General features: G+C 42.4%; 2 protein-coding genes across 3 annotated transcripts; one reads left to right on the forward strand and one right to left on the reverse strand.

Moving 5' to 3' along the window:
- Positions 1–280: 280 nt before the first annotated feature.
- On the reverse strand, positions 281–3,585 carry LOC139285597 (arsenite methyltransferase). Of its 2 annotated transcripts, none has more exons than XM_070906187.1 (10): positions 3,472–3,585; positions 3,115–3,248; positions 2,416–2,566; positions 2,198–2,256; positions 2,045–2,114; positions 1,870–1,951; positions 1,622–1,753; positions 1,393–1,535; positions 1,042–1,164; positions 281–788 (listed from the first exon to the last, which is right to left on the reverse strand). In XM_070906187.1, exons 1-10 carry the CDS (start codon positions 3,505–3,507, stop codon positions 711–713), a joined length of 1,008 nt encoding a protein of 335 aa, XP_070762288.1. In that variant the 5' UTR covers positions 3,508–3,585; the 3' UTR covers positions 281–710. The 2 variants fall into 2 exon arrangements, with proteins under 2 accessions (XP_070762288.1, XP_070762287.1); XM_070906186.1 differs by having other exon boundaries at positions 2,198–2,334.
- Positions 3,586–4,737: 1,152 nt separating this feature from the next.
- prpf8 (pre-mRNA processing factor 8) lies at positions 4,738–21,281 on the forward strand. Its single transcript, XM_070905683.1, has 43 exons — positions 4,738–4,805; positions 5,446–5,566; positions 5,664–5,832; positions 6,056–6,220; positions 6,387–6,605; positions 6,708–6,920; positions 7,033–7,158; positions 7,316–7,421; positions 7,819–8,009; positions 8,166–8,285; positions 8,374–8,563; positions 8,841–8,960; positions 9,387–9,521; positions 9,656–9,785; positions 9,901–10,097; positions 10,558–10,764; positions 11,297–11,460; positions 11,574–11,700; positions 11,847–12,039; positions 12,150–12,337; positions 12,537–12,775; positions 12,906–13,052; positions 13,192–13,402; positions 13,580–13,696; positions 13,813–14,060; positions 14,154–14,333; positions 14,509–14,644; positions 15,014–15,183; positions 15,391–15,520; positions 15,631–15,777; positions 15,934–16,094; positions 16,273–16,464; positions 17,002–17,239; positions 17,429–17,557; positions 17,945–18,058; positions 18,168–18,341; positions 18,492–18,685; positions 18,807–19,046; positions 19,137–19,278; positions 19,439–19,579; positions 19,686–19,825; positions 20,039–20,241; positions 20,673–21,281. Exons 2-43 carry the CDS (start codon positions 5,458–5,460, stop codon positions 20,825–20,827), a joined length of 7,017 nt encoding a protein of 2,338 aa, XP_070761784.1. The 5' UTR covers positions 4,738–4,805; positions 5,446–5,457; the 3' UTR covers positions 20,828–21,281.
- The last annotated feature ends 98 nt before the right edge of the window (positions 21,282–21,379 follow it).

The raw sequence follows: 21,379 nt of genomic DNA on the forward strand, positions 1-21,379 counted from the left end.
ACAAAACACAACGTAATAATCTTCAGGTGTAAACATTTCTTATCAAACACATCAGTGTGATTTTTATGTCTTTGGATTTTTATTTCCACTTTTATTGTTCATTGCTGTTTTGAATCCGCTCTATTTCTCCCCATTTCTGTCAAACTGGCCTTTTTGTGTCGATGCAAGAGTTTATTTAACCACACCCTGCAAGCAGGGCAGCCCACTCTCGCCTGTTGCTACAAGTTCCTCTTTCACGTTGCACAATGACAGCAGAATACAGGTTTTGGCTACACAAACATTAGGAAGATGCTTTTATTGTCATTTGTATGCAAAACCTTTTTCTTGTTACATTTTGTTTCCTTGGATCTTACTCAAGTTGGTCGAGGTTGAAGCGACAATATTGCATAGAAAGTTAAAACAATTTTACGACTTTGTAAATATACTTATTTGATTTACTACAAAAGATATTAATTTAGGATCTGGACATAAAGTATATTTCTTATTTATTATATTACTGTGAGAGAAAACAACTGTAAACACTGATAATCACAAATGATCAGACACCTGACAATTATCCTTCACTACATCACAAGAGGAAGGTGACAAATAGCACATACAATGATTTGTCTCTAATGTTATGGACTTAAAAAATAATAAAATGAACTCAGCAAAATCTAAAACTTGTCACTAATTAAATTCTGTGGTCATACTTAGGATTCAGTTACACTTTATTTGCTTGTTTTGGAGCATTTTGTCACTGAGGATCCGAGTTTGTCAGCCAGCAGAAATGGGTTGAGGTGGCAGAACTGAGGAAAAAATAAAGAAGATCACTTTCACACCAGACTGAAACAAATCTTCTATTACTATCAAAGCTTACACTGCAAAGAGTTATTATTCTGTAAAAAAATCTTAAATATTTGAAGTTGCACATTAAAAATTAAAGTATTTCACGGATTTTTAAAAAAAGGCAACCTGTGCTTAATTGGATTCTTCCATGCAAACGTCATTTCTAACTGCAGTCAGTAGTTAACCTTTCAAAATTAAAGCATTTTCAGCTACCTGTGTTGTTGACCCTGAGCTGGACTCTGGTTTATCCGATATCTGGATTTGGAAATCCGGAAAGAAACGGGAACTCTGGAGGATTGCTGCCATCTCTCCATTTACGTCCACAGCCACATCTTTCTGCGTGGCACACAAGAAAACATTGACCTCATATTAATTAATTATAACAGATTATTTTTAGATGTGAATATGCAGGATTTTCTTCTCTGAAATTGAATTTTCTTCTCAACACATATAGACTTACTTTTCTTCTTACTGGAACAATAAGCCACAGGTTAGTAAATAACCTGGGAAACATTGATGAAGCAATTCAGTATTTGCTTCATTCTCTGATGACTTTTATTATACCTTGAAACAGTGGGAGGAATCAAAGTCCAGCTGATCTGGGAAATCTGCCACAGTCCCTTTATAGGTCACTGTTGCCTCAGACAGGACTGGATGTTTGGGCAACTTAAAGAGCCGGAAAGTGCCCGAAGTATAACTGATGTCACCTGCAAAAGAAAATGAAGCTGTGGCTCATTTGCAGAATGAAAATGATTTGCACACGTCATCAAAAGTCAGCGTTGCCTTTTGGTACCTGCTTTTGCTTTGAGCTCACTGTTGTAGATCACAATGTGGCTTGCTGAAACAAGGTGTGGCGTGCTGAAACCGACGCTGTGGGCCAATGAAATGAGATCCTGCCAAAACAGAGAGCCGCCCATTCCTTCACCTGGGCCCGAAAACAAAGAGGTCACAGCCAAAGGATACTGTAAATCTGTGATGCAGGGATTCTGTATTCGTGCCTTTTACATTTAAGTTTTAGATGATAATATAATGTTATTTTACCCCACAGGACTGGATCTTGCTTCATGTGATCGGGAACGACTTTGCTGGCATACATGTCACTAAAGTACAGCTCACCTCCCTCCTGTGTAAAATGAGAGTGTGATGAGAACCATGAACAGTACGTTCCTGTACATCTTTCTCTTTAATGTAGTTGGTAGAAATTCTTCAGACTAACCTTTAGGACATTGTGAGCTTGCTGTAGCACGGCTCTTTTATCAGGACACAAACAGATTACACAGTTGGATCTGGATATATTAGAAGGAAAAACTGCTCATCAAATCTGTCTTATGTCCTGTCATGTAGAATCATATCCATGCTTTAAACCTACAGCACAACATCCATTGAGTCACTTTGAATGCCAGCTTCACTGAGCTTCTCCATGTACCCCTGGACAAAAGAGACGTTGGGCTCCTGATAGCCACACTTGTTTTGATGATACTCAATGTACTCACGAGACGCTGTGATCTAAAGAAATGCACGTTGAGTCAGTGGAAAGAACAGAAATCAAGTGTCAAATGGTGTGTGTGTACAGGCATGTGTAATCACCAGCTCCTCTGTCATATCAATCCCTGTCACGCGTCCGCTCGGTCCAACGAGTTTACTGAAGGCATAACAGTCTCTGCCAGAGCCGCTGCCGAGGTCCAGGACTCTGCAGCCCTCAAGCTTCGCTGGAAAGGGAAGACCACAGCCGAAGAATCTGGAGGAAAATACTGTTAGCGACAACGGAGCATAACCACAACATCACTGTGCGATGGAGGGAGGCATACAGATGTTAGAGAGATAGGTCTGTGCTGTAAAGGATGACCGCAGACTAAAAAAAGACATTTTAAATCACTACATTCAAGCGAATCAGTTATATATTCGAGTAATGTCTGAATTGCAGTGCCCTGGACAACACAGGTTTTTTCAGCAACATCTGTATGCTTTCCGGTGTGTTTACAGAGAGGTTCAATAAGGAATTTATCGGTGAAGCTGTGGCATGATCATGAATTGATTTTTGCCTGACATGTCTGCTTCATGTAGACAGCGACAGTGTGTGTGTGTGTTTGATTTGTATGTGCTCTGTCTGTGTTTCGTGCTCTTGTTGTCACTGAGTAATCAAATAGTACATGTAGTAGTCGTTTCAACTTGACATGTGCATGAGAAAGTTGTGAGCCTTGTGGAAAATATGAAAAAACTAAATGTTCAGTTTTTTGCTGAAGATGATGCAAAACTAAAAGGTGAGACAGGCTTGCAAAAACGTACTTTTTGATAACCTCCGGGTGAACCAGGCTCAGTGCGTCCGTCACACTTCTTGGCACCGGGCGGCAAGACAAACTGCAGGAGGTAGCACTTGTTTGCAAATCACAAGAGGACTCCAGTCGACTGCCATAGTACTTCTGCACACATGACAGACAACACACATATGGTCAACAAGTGTCTTTACAAACGCTTTAACATTGAACTGCGTTGCTTTACATGCTGCCGTAGGTCATTCCACGATCACATTGAAACTAGTATTAGAAAAATCACATCGTCAGAGCTGCTTTTGAAGATCACCGCTCTATAAACTAAACAACAAACTAAATAAAACTGAAAGGTGTCTGATCCAAACTGAAGTACCTTCACATTTTCCCGCACGTCGTCACTAGTCGCCATTACGTCCTGCAGAGTTATAAAAACACACAAACAAGTGCCTCCAGACTATATGAAAGGTAAACGCTATGTAGTAACAATGTGAAGCAATTTTTTCATCAGACCTTCGACTCTTTCATGCCCAGCGCAATATACTCTTCCGGTCAAGTTTTTTCAGAATAAAAGCGTCAGTACTCACTCATTTACAGCATAAAAACTTGTACAATTCTAAGACAAACAAAAAGTACAAAATAGTACAAAAAAATGTACAAAACATAAAGCAAATACTTTAGCAGCAAAATGTATCTATTTATTCGGCACGAAGTTTATCTATGATAACTGTAAAAGGCTCAAACAAAATATCGCATTAGTTCTTACTTTTCAAATAAATTGAACTGTTCCTTTCATATTAACAGGTGTAGGCCTGCACTTAAGCAGCAAATTAAAATGAAGGCCAAAGTAGTTTAAGGAAAGCAGGAAATAGCAGCCCTTCTAGAGGCAGTTGTAGTATTCGTAGTATTCACTTCAACAACTGCTGTCTTTTTTGAAAGGGATGTATTAATTCAGCCAGGTGGCTGTGATTTAGCTGTCAAAATTAAGCTAATATTGTGTCAAAATAGCCCATGGGTCTACAGGGTTTGAATTATGAGTTATTGCAGCAGATTAAAAGAACATTATCACCCAATGTCTGAGATATTTGCTGTTTCAAAGGTGTTGCAGTTGGATGGCAAACTTCTACATTTTTAATTGACACAAGAAATCAAACATCTCAACATGCTGGCTGAGAATAAGGAACCTGAGGAATATTCAGGTAAATGTCAGTAAAAGTAAAACATATTTGATATTCCACTTGGTAAGGCTACTGATAAGTCTACCTACTTGTCTAAAGAAGGAATGGGCTAATATGAAACCTAAAAATGCTTTTAAACAGTATGCTTTTATGTTTGTCGTTGAAACCCTGTAGGCTACACCCCAATACTGCAGGGGGCAGTAGTGCGCCGGAAACGGGATCATCCGGGTATTTGCAAAATTGCGCTTGCCCAACGTTTGCGTATTTTTCGACGTAGAGCCCTCGCTGTTTAGTGGTATGACGTACTTATATCCGGCGTACCGATTGTCTGTGATTTCCGCCTAACTGCGTTCATCGTGTGGCCACCGTCGTTCGCCGTGCGTGATGCAGCTATATGAAGACAAATCAATACAACAGTGAATCGGAAAAAGGAAAATACAGTGTTGAAAGAGAAATGTTGTGATAGCTGACTGTGTGTGGAACAAAGTTGTCTTCAACGTTGAGAAATTACCCTGGGAGTTAAGGTAGCAAGGTGTGTGGTGTTGCAAGCGTTTTCGTTTTTGTTACTTAGCTAACATTCAGTCGTTAGCTGCAATGCTAGTTTTAGCATTTGGCTAGCTTACCGCTTCATGCACGCTTGACTTAATCAACAACTAGAGTGCCAACGTCGGCTTAATGTTTTGCAAACTTGTTGTAAAGCACCAATCAATTGTAATTTAAACTGTAAAGTTGATCAAACGGGTATTGAATCTGCCGTTAAAGTTGTGCGCAACGTTACAGTTTGTGCCGCACGGGAAGCCATGTTGTTAAGCAGCTAGCCAACCGCTAGTTAACTATCGGTGTGGTAATGTTAATATAACGCAGCCAAGTTAATGTGAAATATCTGTATTGTTACCTATAGTCGCATACATTTACATATATTTAAATTTAGTCTAAAGCGATTTCTCCAACTCTGCATGGTTTACAGAGTATTTGTGTACAACGTGACATGTTGGGGAATACGCAACTGCTAAAGTAATAGAGTTGCCCACCAATTTAATGTAAATATTGTAAATTAAATTTTTTTGTTTTGACTTTGACCCCACTCCTCGGTGTTGATAACAACTAAACGCATACAACACATTTAGGGTTACTTTTATTTTGATTTCTTTGTTTGGTGTTTTTGTTTTCAGTGGTGAGGCGCCATGGCAGCTACCTTCCCCTACAGAGGGGTCCCTGCAGGGATGCCTCCTGGTGTACCCCCTCCTGCGCCGGTCCCTGACTACATGTCTGAGGAAAAACTGCAAGAGAAAGGTATGTTGGCTTTCACACAATGCAGCACATCCATCCTCAATGTTCTATCACAAATGGACATGATTAATTTTGTATTAAATGTTCTTCAACTCTACAGCAAGAAAGTGGCAGCACTTGCAGGCAAAGCGCTACTCAGAAAAGAGAAAGTTTGGCTTTGTGGATGCTCAGAAGGAAGACATGCCACCTGAGCATGTCCGCAAGATCATCAGGGACCATGGAGACATGACCAATAGAAAGTTTCGCCACGACAAGCGGGTGTACCTCGGGTAAAAATATGTCATACAGTAGTAAACTTGTTTATTTTAAATAGAAGCCAGTGTATTTTATTCTAAGCTTTGTAACGTCTTCAGATGTACTCTAGGTAGAATATAATGCACACACCTTTGTGCATAATTTCTTTATTAAGTTTTGTTACTTGTTTACTCATTGGTTAAGAAGACGTATCACCACTGCTGTAGCTCATCCTGTATCTTTCTTTTTGTTGAACAGTGCCCTCAAGTACATGCCCCATGCAGTGTTGAAGCTGCTGGAAAACATGCCTATGCCCTGGGAACAGATCCGAGATGTGCCTGTCCTCTACCACATCACTGGAGCCATTTCCTTTGTGAATGAAATCCCCTGGGTCATAGAGCCAGTCTACATCGCCCAGTGGGGGTAAGAGAGAGTGTGTCATTGGATGATGCTAAGCACTCCACTCTGTATTATTATCATGTTTGTAGTACGTGGTATTTACACATATGAGAAATACACATGGAGTGCATTGTGCTCATTTGTATTTCTAAAATATTCATAATCACGGTGTCCCTTATCCTCCTCCCAGCACCATGTGGATCATGATGCGTCGTGAGAAGCGTGATCGTCGGCACTTCAAGCGAATGCGTTTTCCACCTTTTGATGACGAGGAGCCGCCGCTCGACTACGCTGACAACATCCTTGATGTGGAACCACTGGAGGCAATCCAGATGGAGCTGGACTCTGAGGAGGATGGTTCGGTTGTGGAGTGGTTCTATGAGCATCAGCCACTCAAAGACACTGCCAAGTAAGTCATCGCGTCACTCTTTAAAGATACAATTTTAAGTTTTATATATTCAGTTGATGTGCTGCTGGCAAAATCAAACAATAATTCTTTTGTGCTCTCCAGGTTTGTGAATGGCACCACCTACCGTCGCTGGCAGTTCACGCTACCCATGATGTCCACACTGTATCGCCTGGCCAATCAGCTGCTGACAGACCTGGTGGATTTCAATTACTTTTATCTGTTTGACCTCAAGGCGTTCTTCACTTCCAAGGCCTTAAATATGGCCATCCCTGGGGGTCCGAAGTTTGAGCCACTGGTCAGGGACATCAACCTCCAGTAAGGACCTCCTGCCTTTTTAATCAATGATAGACCTACAAATGTTCACTATCAAGTAAGAACAGATGCGAGTTGATTTGTGCCTCAGCTGATCTCTCTGTTTCTCCCACAGGGATGAAGACTGGAACGAGTTCAACGACATCAACAAGATCATCATCCGACAGCCTATCAGGACAGAGTACAAGATTGCCTTCCCGTACCTGTACAACAACTTGCCGCACCACGTCCACCTCACCTGGTAAAGAATGACTGAATTGATTGTTTTTTAAAGTTGCAGTTCATTGTAAAGTAATTGAAATTAATTGAAGAAAAAGTAGTTCAGAGGTAACTCTAGTTGCTAAATCTTATACTTTGGCTGTAAGAAATGAGCAGATACTCATGGCTTTACCCTGCAGGTATCATACACCCAACGTGGTGTTTATCAAGACGGAGGATCCTGATCTCCCGGCGTTCTACTTTGACCCACTGATCAACCCTATTTCTCACAGACACTCTGTCAAGGTAAGTGTGGATGATTGTGGCTGATTATTCTTCTTCTACATTTTGGCAGCTGTGAAACGATAAATGTAATTCCCTCACAACAAATCATGTGAAGTTTTGAACAAAGTCCTCTTACAAAGGCGCACTTGCATTGGTCTGCTTGCCTGTGCGTAAGAACTGGAGGAATATTGAAATGAATGGTGACTTTTATTAATTACTGGCTGCAGTCGCAGTTGGCCCGTTACCATTCAGATATTGCTTCTAGTTATTTAAAGGTTAGAGTTTAAATTGCCTTGTGGAAAAACAAACAAAAAAAATGAATGGGACCCCCTTTCTTTACATTTAGCTGTTTTATTTACAAGTCAATATTCTTTAACTTCATCTTAAATTCTTATTGTAATTTCCTGCACCCTCTCAGAGTCAGGAGCCTCTGCCTGATGACGATGAGGAGTTTGAGCTTCCTGAGTATGTGGAGCCCTTCCTCAAGGAGACCCCACTCTACACAGACAACACAGCCAACGGCATTGCTCTGCTGTGGGCACCAAGACCCTTCAACCTCCGATCTGGACGCACAAGGCGTGCCATTGATATCCCCCTGATCAAGAACTGGTGAGTAAACATGTTGGAACAAGACTAAATGTGTCATAATTTACTGATTGAAAACAGAACTGTTGGTTTTGTGGAATATTTTTGTTTTATCTCATTCAGATGTGTAATGATCATATTTGAGAAATTCGTAATGGAAGGTGTTAAATTATTCTACAGGTACCGTGAGCACTGTCCAGCAGGACAGCCAGTGAAAGTACGTGTGTCATACCAGAAACTGCTCAAGTACTATGTGCTCAATGCGCTCAAACACAGACCACCCAAGGCCCAGAAGAAGAGGTGAGTAACATCATTAGACACCACATTTTGATTTCAGTTGAAGCTGGGTTTTTTGCTAATTGATAATTTTTTTCCTGTTGTCTTTCAGGTATCTGTTCCGCTCCTTCAAGGCCACAAAGTTCTTTCAGTCCACCAAGCTGGACTGGGTGGAGGTGGGCCTGCAGGTTTGCCGACAGGGCTACAACATGCTCAATCTGCTTATTCACCGTAAGAACCTCAACTACCTGCATCTCGACTACAACTTCAACTTGAAGCCTGTCAAGACACTGACCACAAAGGTACAATCTCTAGGGCAGATCCACTTGTTGTTTAACTCCTTTGACATTGTATTGTGTTTAAATGAACAGTAACATAAGTTAAGTGTTGCTCTGAACTTACAATATTCCCATTATCCTTTTGTTGAAGGCTTTAAAGACTTCAGAAGTTCAGTCTAAAATGTGGTTTAAGCTCTGTTTTTGTTGTTAAAAATGTCTTACTGTATTCTTCTGCCAAGAGCTCTCTGTAATGTTTTCAACAGTGTTGACCCACAGCTGTGTTCTTGTTTCTGCCCCCCAGGAACGAAAGAAGTCCCGATTCGGCAACGCCTTTCACCTGTGCAGAGAGGTGTTGCGTCTCAGCAAGCTGGTGGTGGACAGCCATGTGCAGTACAGACTGGGAAATGTCGATGCCTTCCAGGTTAGTTCTGCAACACATTTTGCACAGATCATCCCATCTGTAGCTAAGCTACACTAACCTGCATTCTTCCTTTTCCTTCTGGAAGTGTAATTTCATAAACCTTACTGACAACATCTCAGTGTTGTCTGTTGCAGTGGAAGCGAAAGGGCTATTCCACCATTATTTAGAACAAGGTTTTACTTTCACAGGGCAAGGTTACTAAGACAACTTAACTCTTTGTAATGTAGAGCACGAGGACGTACTTTAATGACATTACATGTTTTTTAGGAAGGTTTCATTTCTTTAAAGTTGGTCCTTTGTTCTTCACACAGTGTGATCAGTTTTTTTGTATTGGTTTCAGTGGTGGTTATGTTAACATTAGTTGGAAGTGATTTTTAAGATTATTTGACTTCACACTTGACTAATCCCTTCACCTCTGTGTTGTAGTTGTCTGATGGGCTGCAGTACATCTTCGCTCATGTGGGTCAGCTGACAGGCATGTACCGCTACAAGTACAAGTTGATGAGACAAATCCGGATGTGCAAAGATCTGAAACATCTCATCTACTACCGGTTCAACACTGTAAGTAAATTAACTGTTTGTGTATAAGATATTATAATCAATGTCCACAGAAAGAATTTTTTTAGTTTCCCACAAATTATACAAAATGCGGCGACACACCATTTTAATTCTGATTTTTCCGTGTTTTTGATCAGGGTCCTGTGGGTAAGGGTCCAGGTTGTGGCTTCTGGGCTCCCGGCTGGAGAGTGTGGCTGTTCTTCATGAGGGGGATTACTCCGCTGTTGGAGAGGTGGCTGGGGAATCTGTTGGCCAGGCAGTTTGAAGGTATGCATGTTCACCATTACATCATTTTTGTGTCTGAAACAAAATGGTATGATGCACAGAGGTTTGCATCAGCGGGAACTATTCTTTTTTTAACTGTTTTCGATTGCCCCAACAGGACGTCACTCCAAGGGCGTGGCCAAGACGGTGACCAAACAGCGCGTGGAGTCTCACTTTGACCTGGAGCTGCGTGCTGCTGTGATGCATGACATCTTGGACATGATGCCTGAGGGCATCAAACAGAACAAGGCCAGAACCATCCTGCAGCACCTCAGTGAGTCCTGGAGGTGCTGGAAGGCCAACATCCCCTGGAAGGTCAGTGCAGAGACCGCTTCCACACAAGGATTAATCACAGAGCCCTTAAAGCGCTGCTCCATTTGAATTTAGGATTTGTCTCACTCTCAAGTGCCTCAAGTACAATCTCAAGTGCATAAAGTGCTAGAGTCAGTTATGTCACAGAGCGCTTAAGCGTTGAAGTTGTATTCTGGTCTGTTTTTCTTTGCCTTGCACTTGTTGACTAATGATAATTTTGGCTTAGGAGACCGCTTACTGTGAAGTTTTGGCATATGCATTAGTTGTGGTTAGAGATGTAAATGTGCAATATTTTCCTTAATTTAAGACCCATGCAGGAACATTTTCCTTTTTAAAATACAGCAAGTTCACAATGAGAACATAAAAACTAACTGCATAATCGTGGTTGCAACAATGGTTCAATTTGTGCCACTTTAAGTTGTGTAAGAATTAACAAAATATTTATTATTTCCCATCATTACAGGTGCCAGGCCTGCCCACTCCCATTGAGAACATGATTCTGCGCTACGTGAAGGCCAAAGCTGACTGGTGGACTAACACTGCCCACTACAACCGTGAGCGAATCCGCCGTGGAGCTACTGTGGACAAGACGGTGTGCAAGAAGAACCTGGGGAGACTGACCCGTCTGTACCTGAAAGCTGAGCAGGAGAGACAGCACAACTACCTGAAGGTAACACAGAGAGAATATTAATTCAGTAATAACTGAAAAGGCCCTTTCCATTGAATAAAAAGCTGTATTTGTTTAGTTTTTTTGCACTGTAAGTATTTATAAACTGCCCACATTTGTATTTATAATGAGGATCACTGAGTGTCAACCTGCTGCCTTTAACAGATGAGGAAAGATAAATATAATGTAATATAAAGTTTTGAATGAAGTCCTCTTACAAAGGCGCACTTGCATTGATCTGCTTGCCTGTGCGTAAGAACTGGAGGAATATTGAAAAGAATGATGGCTCTTATTTCATCACTGGCTGCAGCTGCAGTTGGCCTGTCACCGTTCAGACATTCCTTCTGAAAATTCATACTATGATTATACAATTCTAACATTTACATTTTTCTTGTCTCGTTCTAATTGCTCACATCTGTATTTCCTAATGACGATCCATGAACACTAAATTATAAAAATGAGTGCCATTGCATCTGTACATAGAGCTCTTCACATTTGTTATATGTTTAATGAAGTGTATATATTCTGTCTACAGGATGGCCCCTACATCACAGCTGAGGAGGCGGTGGCCATTTACACCACCACTGTTCACTGGCTAGAGAGTCGGCGGTTCTCGCCCATCCCTTTCCCTCCCCTGTCCTACAAACATGACACCAAGCTGCTCATCCTGGCCTTGGAGAGGCTCAAGGAGGCGTACAGGTAAATGCAGTTTCACCATGACCAACTTTATCAGCAGACGTTTATTCACACAAGGCAAAACAACTGCCAGGAAATTTTCTTTCAAGTCATTAGTTTGTGTCTGTGTCCCCTAGTGTGAAGTCGCGTCTGAACCAAAGTCAGAGGGAGGAGCTGGGGCTGATTGAGCAGGCGTACGACAATCCTCACGAGGCCTTGTCCAGGATCAAACGTCACCTGCTCACCCAGAGAGCCTTCAAAGAGGTCAGGACCAGGATGTGCAGATATTTTGTTGAAAATCTCATTCAAAATCCAAAGAAAGTCTTGAATTTCCTTAATGTCGTTGTTGTAAACATATTTCTTACCCATCATATTGGATTCCTGTCTCTGAACTACTTCTTCTTTTGCAGGTGGGTATCGAGTTCATGGACTTGTACAGTCATCTGGTTCCCGTGTATGATGTCGAGCCCCTGGAGAAGATCACTGATGCCTACCTGGACCAGTACCTCTGGTACGAGGCAGACAAGAGACGCCTATTCCCACCCTGGATCAAACCTGCTGATACTGAACCACCACCACTGCTGGTCTATAAGTGGTGCCAAGGTAAGGCTCTGCTCGGGCTTGTTATGATGGAAAAGAACCAATAATACCTGTAATGTTGGCAGGGCCAAAAGTCAAACATTATCTGAAGGCTTTTTGTTAATTGTCCTCAGGCATAAACAACTTGCAGGATGTGTGGGAGACTGCGGAGGGAGAGTGCAACGTGATGCTGGAGTCCCGCTATGAGAAGATGTATGAGAAGATTGATCTGACCCTGCTCAACAGGCTGCTGCGTCTTATTGTTGACCACAACATTGCTGATTACATGACAGCCAAGAATAACGTGGTCATCAACTACAAGGTAAACACACCTGTTCATTTTAGATCTGATTTATTCCTGTAAAATCTTAACAGATAATTCCTTAGAATCTCTAGCTCGGTGTATAGACATACTTTAATTTTATGTACCATCGAGTAACTGCTTAAGAACCCATTTTGATGCAGTTAAGTTTTTATTGGTATTTGATCCAAACGTTCCTCTTTGTCTCGTGTCCATCTAGGATATGAACCACACCAACTCCTATGGCATCATCAGGGGGCTCCAGTTTGCCTCATTCATTGTGCAGTACTACGGTCTGGTGATGGACCTGCTGGTGCTGGGCCTGCACCGTGCCAGTGAGATGGCCGGCCCACCTCAGATGCCCAATGACTTCCTCAGTTTCCAAGACACGGCCACAGAGAGCGCCCACCCAATCCGACTGTACTGCCGCTACATCGACCGCATCCACATCTTCTTCAGGTGGGATCAAAATGATGAATTACTGACACTTTTAACACGTGGCTTTGGGAAATAATGCTCCGATGGACAGCATGAGCTTTGCTGATAAATTGAATTTGTAAGTCATGTGGCTTTTTCATGGGTCCACCAGGTTCTCTGCTGACGAGGCCAGGGACCTGATTCAGAGGTACCTGACGGAGCACCCAGACCCCAACAATGAGAACATAGTGGGTTATAACAACAAGAAGTGCTGGCCCCGCGATGCCCGCATGAGACTGATGAAGCATGACGTCAACCTGTGAGTTCCACCTCAAGATTTAGACTCTTAAACTAGTAGTTTATTTATTACATCTTGTTCTGTGTTGAATATTATACTTATTTTAGCAGATTTGTGAAACAAATAGCGTTTGTAACGTTACTAATCTTATTCTTCCCAGTGGACGTGCCGTGTTCTGGGACATCAAGAATCGCCTGCCCAGATCAGTGACCACCGTCCAGTGGGAGAACAGCTTTGTCTCAGTGTACAGCAAAGACAACCCCAATCTGCTGTTCAACATGTGTGGCTTTGAGTGTCGCATCTTGCCTAAGTGCCGCACCAGCTATGAGGAGTTTACTCACAAGGACGGTGTGTGGAACCTGCAGAACGAGGTGAGCAACTGTTATGCTAACGATTTCCCTTTGACAGTTTTAGACTACTAATATTTGATATGTATCTGATTACAGTACTGACACTGTCATCTTACAGTAGCATAGCTGCTGTCTTTCTTCAAATGGTCATGATCACATTCCTGTTTTTAAGTTCTCGTATTGCGTTTGCATGTGTAGGTAACCAAAGAGAGGACCGCGCAGTGTTTCTTGCGTGTGGATGATGAATCGATGCAGCGCTTCCACAACAGAGTGCGTCAGATCCTCATGGCTTCTGGATCCACCACATTCACAAAGGTCAGCAGACAACCTTCTCCCTAAAAACTAGAGCCTTGACATGTAATGTTAAAAAAAGGAAAGTGGGGATAATTACCATGTCCGAATATTTCAATATGTCCCGTCTTTATCTTCAGATTGTGAACAAATGGAACACGGCTCTGATCGGTCTGATGACGTACTTCCGTGAGGCTGTGGTCAATACCCAGGAGCTCCTGGACCTGCTGGTGAAGTGTGAGAACAAGATCCAGACACGTATCAAGATCGGCCTGAACTCCAAAATGCCTAGCCGCTTCCCTCCTGTGGTCTTCTACACTCCCAAAGAGTTGGGTGGCCTTGGCATGCTGTCCATGGGCCACGTGCTTATTCCACAGTCAGACCTGCGGTAAGTCTGCATTTAGGCTGTTGTTGTTGTCTTGATCTCTTGTCAGTAAATCAATTCAGAAAACGGGGCTGATCACTTCTCCCTCTCCACCAGGTGGTCCAAGCAGACAGATGTGGGTATCACTCACTTCAGGTCTGGAATGAGCCATGAAGAAGACCAGCTGATTCCTAACCTGTATCGTTACATTCAGCCATGGGAGAGTGAGTTCATTGACTCCCAGAGAGTTTGGGCCGAATACGCCCTCAAAAGACAGGAGGCCATCGCCCAGAACAGGTATTGATCATCACCTTAATCAGTTCAGCTTGCCAATGATAACATATGTTTGCAACTTCTACAAGAACTAGGATTCATAGGATCTGCTGTTCCACACTGATCTATCAGTATTTATTTTAACAAGTGTGAGCTGAAACTAGACAAGGCAAATACCAGTGTGCTTTCTGTGTTTCAGGCGTTTGACCCTGGAAGATTTGGAGGACTCATGGGACAGAGGAATCCCCCGTATCAACACACTTTTCCAGAAAGACAGACACACACTGGCCTATGACAAAGGCTGGAGAGTCAGGACAGATTTCAAACAGTACCAGGTATGATGACGACACTACTGACATGTTGATGGGCAAAAGTATTTTGACATAACAATTAAAAGTTTAAAGCCTTGCTTGTGACTTGCCTTTGGAGACCCCTTGAGGATTTTACAGGGCAAAACCATGTAATGTTTGGGGCCAAAGGAAAGACCGTGATTTTAGCTAAATAAAATTGGCTAAACTTTTGCAGCCCCAGATGTACCAGGGATCAGTTGTCTTGATTTTAATTTTAACATTAATGTATAACGAAGCTTACAGTTCGGTTGTTAACATACTGAAATTTGTCTCTTAATATATTCAAATGTTGCATTTAACATTTTCCACCAAAATGCATATATCTATCGATGTCTTTGTCTTGATTGAGTGCAGGTGCTGAAGCAGAATCCGTTCTGGTGGACTCACCAGAGGCACGATGGCAAACTGTGGAACCTGAACAACTACCGCACAGACATGATCCAGGCTCTGGGCGGTGTGGAGGGCATCCTGGAACACACGCTCTTCAAAGGCACTTATTTTCCAACCTGGGAGGGTCTCTTCTGGTAAGGGTTTGATAATTTTAGGGCTCAAACAACACTCAATTAGAGAAAGTACTTCAACCTTGTTCTCTGCCCCAAACTGTGGAAATGAACAACCAAAACAGTGTTGTTTTTTTTTCTTCATTTGGAACTGCTTTTTCAAGTTCTGCATTTGCTTTACATGTAATTCCTTGAGTTAAAAAAAGCATTGTCTGAATTTCTGGACTTTAGGGAAAAGGCTAGTGGCTTTGAGGAGTCCATGAAATGGAAGAAGCTGACCAATGCCCAGAGGTCGGGTCTGAACCAAATCCCCAACCGTCGCTTCACACTTTGGTGGTCACCCACCATCAACAGAGCCAACGTCAGTACAACCTGAGTTTTATAATCCTTTTTTATATTCCTGAAAAACAATCTTAATGGTTTAAAGATTTCTGTCTTGGCCTAATTTTCTTTTTTCTCATCTGTCTTTAGGTGTACGTGGGTTTCCAGGTACAACTTGACCTGACAGGAATCTTCATGCACGGCAAGATCCCCACACTGAAGATCTCCCTCATTCAGATCTTCAGGGCTCACTTGTGGCAGAAGATTCATGAGAGTGTTGTCATGGATCTCTGTCAGGTAGGTTTTATTCATTTAACGTCATTATGGACTAACTTTTAACTCTGCAAAACAGCAGAAATATAGCAACCTGAAGTTGGTTCTTGAAATTGCTTTTAACCTGGTTTATTATTGACTTAATGATAACAACTTCTAACGTTCTGCTTTTGTTTTCAGGTGTTTGATCAGGAGCTGGATGCTCTCGAGATTGAGACAGTGCAGAAGGAGACCATCCACCCCAGGAAGTCGTACAAGATGAACTCCTCCTGTGCGGACATCCTCCTCTTTGCATCATACAAGTGGAACGTCTCTCGACCATCTCTGCTTGCTGACTCAAAGTAAGACTTGTGAAGCTACATTAGCATGACTCATATTTTCAAAAACCTCACTGTCTTTAGAGCAGCTCGCGTAACTTTAATATATTCAGTGTGTTTCCTAAACTCTGTCATCATTGAAGCATTTTAAAAGTCCTTCATGTAGTCTTTTATGAATTACAATGTGCACCTCCTCCTACAGGGACGTGATGGACAGCACCACCACACAAAAGTACTGGATCGACATTCAGCTGCGCTGGGGTGACTATGACTCGCATGACATCGAGCGCTACGCCAGGGCAAAGTTCCTGGACTACACCACCGACAACATGAGCATCTACCCCTCGCCCACCGGGGTGCTCATTGCTATTGACCTGGCTTACAACCTCCACAGGTTAGGATTGTTACAAGCATAGATACATGACCAGTATGATGGCCGATATTAGCTCATTGATGTAAAAGACAAACATGAAAATAGGGTGCCACAATTATTTTTGCTTAATTATGTGATCCAACGAGCTAACAGTTATTTTGGGTGCAGGTAACAAAGTAGAATGAATTGGTGGTTGAAAAAGGCAAAGCAGTGTTTTCTTCCTGATTTAAAGTGAGCCCATGTTTTTTTAGGTGTGTCTAAAAATAAACTAGAAAATTGTCAGGCAAATACTTGACAGCATTGCATGGATTTTGGCATCCACTCGTTCACGTCAACAAGTATACTCTGCAGTAGCTTTTGAAGTCTTCACACTAGCTTCCTAACTTGTTTTACATGAACGCAACTGTCTGCAATATATACATCAGCTCAAATGGTGTTGTTGTGCAGACTAACTCTGACCTCCCTGATGTGTTTTTTTTTTTCTGGGTATCTAGGAAATCTGAATACAATCTCAAGTTAGTATTTAACTCTATATGTCACTTAATCTGCTCCTCATAGTGGCTATGGTAACTGGTTCCCTGGAAGCAAGCCTCTGATCCAGCAGGCAATGGCCAAGATTATGAAAGCCAACCCTGCCCTGTACGTGCTCAGGGAGCGCATCCGCAAAGGTCTGCAGCTGTACTCCTCCGAGCCCACTGAGCCCTACCTGTCCTCACAGAACTACGGTGAACTCTTCTCCAACCAGATCATCTGGTTTGTAGATGACACCAACGTGTACCGAGTCACCATCCACAAGGTGAGGACTGGCTTTTTTTACTCCTCAATATTAATTTAATGAAGTCGTTATGTCCTAACAACGCAGTTTGTTTCTGAATGACTGCTTCTTAATGGTGTAAATGAAGTGTCTGAATATGTTGCTTTTGCAAAGGAATATAAAAAGAGTATCCTTTTGAATTTAGTCACATGTATTCTTCTATTGCAACAGACCTTTGAGGGTAACTTGACCACAAAGCCCATCAATGGAGCTATATTCATCTTCAACCCGAGGACTGGCCAGCTCTTCCTCAAGATCATTCACACATCTGTGTGGGCTGGACAGAAACGTCTGGGACAGGTACGGTGCTGCTCTACCACTTTAAAATCACCAGCTTGGCTTTATGTATTGATTTATTCTGACTCCTTTTGTGTTTAGGGATTTTATTTGTAGTACAAACTCTCTTATTATGGTTATTTAATTCTGTGTTAAGGAAAAAGTCCTCTTACTATCATTGCATTTTTATTTTTGGTCTATTTTGTTCCACATTTGTTTTTGCTCATTTTTTTCATATTAAAGAAACAATGCAGCTCAATTACATGAAATTCTTAATTCCATAGTCCCTAACTAAGTGACACAAGCGCACACAAACACCTTCCCACCCCTTTGAAATACATATTTGGCAAGAACACTGAAGTTCATTCCTTCCTGAGTGTCCTTAACTCTGTTCTTGCTTTATCTCTATAGCTGGCCAAATGGAAGACAGCTGAAGAAGTGGCTGCCCTGATTCGCTCCCTCCCTGTGGAGGAGCAGCCGAAACAGATCATTGTAACCAGGAAGGGCATGCTGGACCCTCTGGAGGTGAGACCCTGTCATGTTAATAACTACTGTAATAATTACAAACCTTGAAGGAAGTTTGATACATACTCAAGTGCTTTCCAGTTCTAATGCCATTGTTCTCTCCATGCAGGTCCACTTGCTCGACTTCCCCAACATCGTGATCAAAGGTTCTGAGTTGCAGCTGCCCTTCCAGGCCTGTCTGAAGGTGGAGAAGTTTGGAGACCTGATCCTGAAGGCTACAGAGCCTCAGATGGTGCTGTTCAACCTCTATGACGACTGGCTCAAGACCATCTCGTCTTACACAGTGAGTTTCACACTCCCACAAGGGCCTCAGACTAGGATTAACTCGATTGCTTTTTTTGATTTCCCAATTAAACTCTTGTGTGCGTTTATTTTTGTTGACAACTTATTCCCCTGTGTAAATAGTTTGTTTGGTGGTCTGCTCCATCTCTAGGCCTTCTCCCGACTCATCCTGATCCTCAGAGCGCTCCACGTCAATAACGACCGTGCCAAGGTGATCCTGAAACCCGACAAGACGACCATCACTGAGCCCCATCACATCTGGCCCACGCTCACAGACGAGGAGTGGATCAAGGTGGAAGTGCAGCTCAAAGATCTCATTCTGGCAGATTACGGCAAAAAGAACAAGTAAGTATTAATTCATGGGTTGAATATTTTCCTGAAATAAATACACTATGTTGTAACTTAATAGAACAGGATAAAGCCAGACCTGTATTTAGTAATCAATGCTTCCCTCGTCTTCCTCCAGTGTGAACGTGGCCTCACTGACGCAGTCTGAGATCCGTGACATCATCCTGGGTATGGAGATCTCCGCTCCGTCACAGCAGCGCCAGCAAATCGCTGAGATTGAGAAGCAGACTAAAGAGCAGTCGCAGCTCACGGCCACACAGACCAGAACTGTTAACAAGCACGGTGACGAGATCATCACCTCCACCACCTCCAACTACGAAACCCAGACCTTCTCCTCTAAGACCGAGTGGAGAGTCAGGTATGCAGACATGAGTCTTAGCTTATTTTAGTAAATGCCTAACTTGTTGAGTGAGTTTCCATCTCATCTGACTTGTTCTTCACCTGTCAGGGCCATATCTGCTGCCAACCTCCACCTCCGAACCAACCACATCTACGTGTCATCTGATGATATCAAGGAGACGGGCTACACCTACATCCTGCCCAAGAACGTCCTCAAGAAGTTCATCTGCATCTCAGATCTGCGTGCACAGGTATGTGGGGGATTCATTGTACTACAGTTTATAGACAAACTGTTTCCTTTGACTTAAATCAAAACTATTACATTGATTCTTACCATGACGTCTGTATTTGAGGGAGTCCCTGCATCAACCAACTGCGTCTGTAGATGTTGACAGTGCACTGTTGTTCCAGATTGCAGGCTACCTGTATGGCACCAGTCCACCAGACAACCCCCAGGTGAAGGAGATCCGTTGTATCGTCATGGTGCCGCAGTGGGGGACACACCAGACTGTCCACCTGCCCAACCAGCTGCCTGGTCATGAATACCTTAAAGTAAGAGTTTCAGCTCATTATTACCATTTTATAATGGTTGCTTGTTACTTACAGTGTGCTTTTTGTTATCCCAGCAATTTATAACTTCATTCGTTTCCTTCAACAGGAAATGGAGCCCCTCGGCTGGATCCATACCCAGCCTAACGAGTCGCCTCAGCTGTCTCCCCAGGACGTCACCACCCATGCCAAGATCATGGCTGACAACCCCTCTTGGGATGGAGAGAAGACCATCATCATCACTTGCAGGTAGGTTTCATAACAAGACACCAGCTGTCTGTCTATTAAAATCAATTCACTGCTCATCATTAAACTAATCATGCTTTGTGACATGCTCTGCTCCTACATCTGTGTGCTGTTTCTTTGTTTAAGAAATATAATGTGTTGCCGTTATAACCACATAATAAAGTGATGGTTGTCAGTTGAATGGTACTAATTTGCATTTTACCTCCTGGTTTTCAGCTTCACCCCAGGCTCGTGCACGCTCACAGCCTACAAGCTGACACCCAGTGGCTACGAGTGGGGTCGGCAGAACACGGACAAGGGCAACAACCCTAAAGGCTACCTGCCATCCCACTATGAAAGAGTGCAGATGCTGCTCTCTGACCGCTTCCTGGGCTTCTTCATGGTGCCTGGCCAGGTGTCCTGGAACTACAACTTCATGGGTCAGTAGCCATAGTTTCTTTTATTTATATTAGATGAACTTTTGTTTTATAGTTTTATTTGAAGAGCTGAATGATTCTCCTTTTAACACAGGCTTTAAATCTGTGTGGCCTCTTCTGGCATATCCTTATGCATTGATATTTCCGCTCTGTCCCTGTGTCAGTTTGATTGATTTTACTGTGCAGTTCTGCTTCACAGCTCCAAATCTATTACCATCATGTGGAAATTCAAATAGCTTGTTCATTTCTCAGACTAATACACAGTATCTTGTTGTTTAAATGTTATAAACAATTGCTTATTAAGGCAAGACTGTCATACTTAAGTCATGTATGTCACAGTACTTAAACCACTGACGCCAAGTTGTAGAATACATACATGTTTGGCAGAATAGGTGAGTTCAAATAACCATTTTATTAACTTTGTGTTGTTACAGGTGTGCGCCATGACCCCAACATGAAGTACGACCTGCAGCTGGCCAACCCCAAGGAGTTCTACCATGAAGTCCACCGGCCCTCGCACTTCCTAAACTTTGCCTCACTGCAGGAGGGTGAGATCTATAATGCGGACCGCGAGGACATGTACGCCTGAGAGCCGACGTTCTGCTCTCAACACATTTGTAAATCATGTGGAGTCGGTCCAGAAACAGCCCTTGTAATATTTCTACTGAACATGTGTAACTCTGATGTTTGGAAATTCTTATGTAAAGGCTTTAGAACCTTTTTTAGTAATCTGTTATTTTTTTGGATATTTTCTACAAATGTTTTGTTCCCCTCTTTGTGTCCTCCTTTATTACAGTAAGGCTTCTTCATTTTTGTGGCTTCTGGTACATCTAAGTGTGTGCATTTGTGTGTAGTTTTCAGTACACAATACTTCGGTGTAATATTTGATAATTAACATTCTTTCGAAAGGGTAAAAACTTGCCCTTAGCCCTGTGAGAAATTAAACTGAAAGTTGTATTTTCATGCCAGTAATGCCCTGTTACTATGTTGTACTGTACATCCTGTGACATTTTAGCTTGGGTTTAAATAAAGATCACCATTTTTACAAACATTTGTCATGTAAAATCTGCTGTTATTCTGAACTTTAGACTGTGAGACTGTGCCAGACGTGTAACCAGAAGAGAAGTGACTTTACAGGGGA

Source organism: Enoplosus armatus, chromosome 5 (genome assembly GCF_043641665.1).
Source record: "Enoplosus armatus isolate fEnoArm2 chromosome 5, fEnoArm2.hap1, whole genome shotgun sequence".
NCBI lineage: Eukaryota > Metazoa > Chordata > Actinopteri > Centrarchiformes > Enoplosidae > Enoplosus > Enoplosus armatus.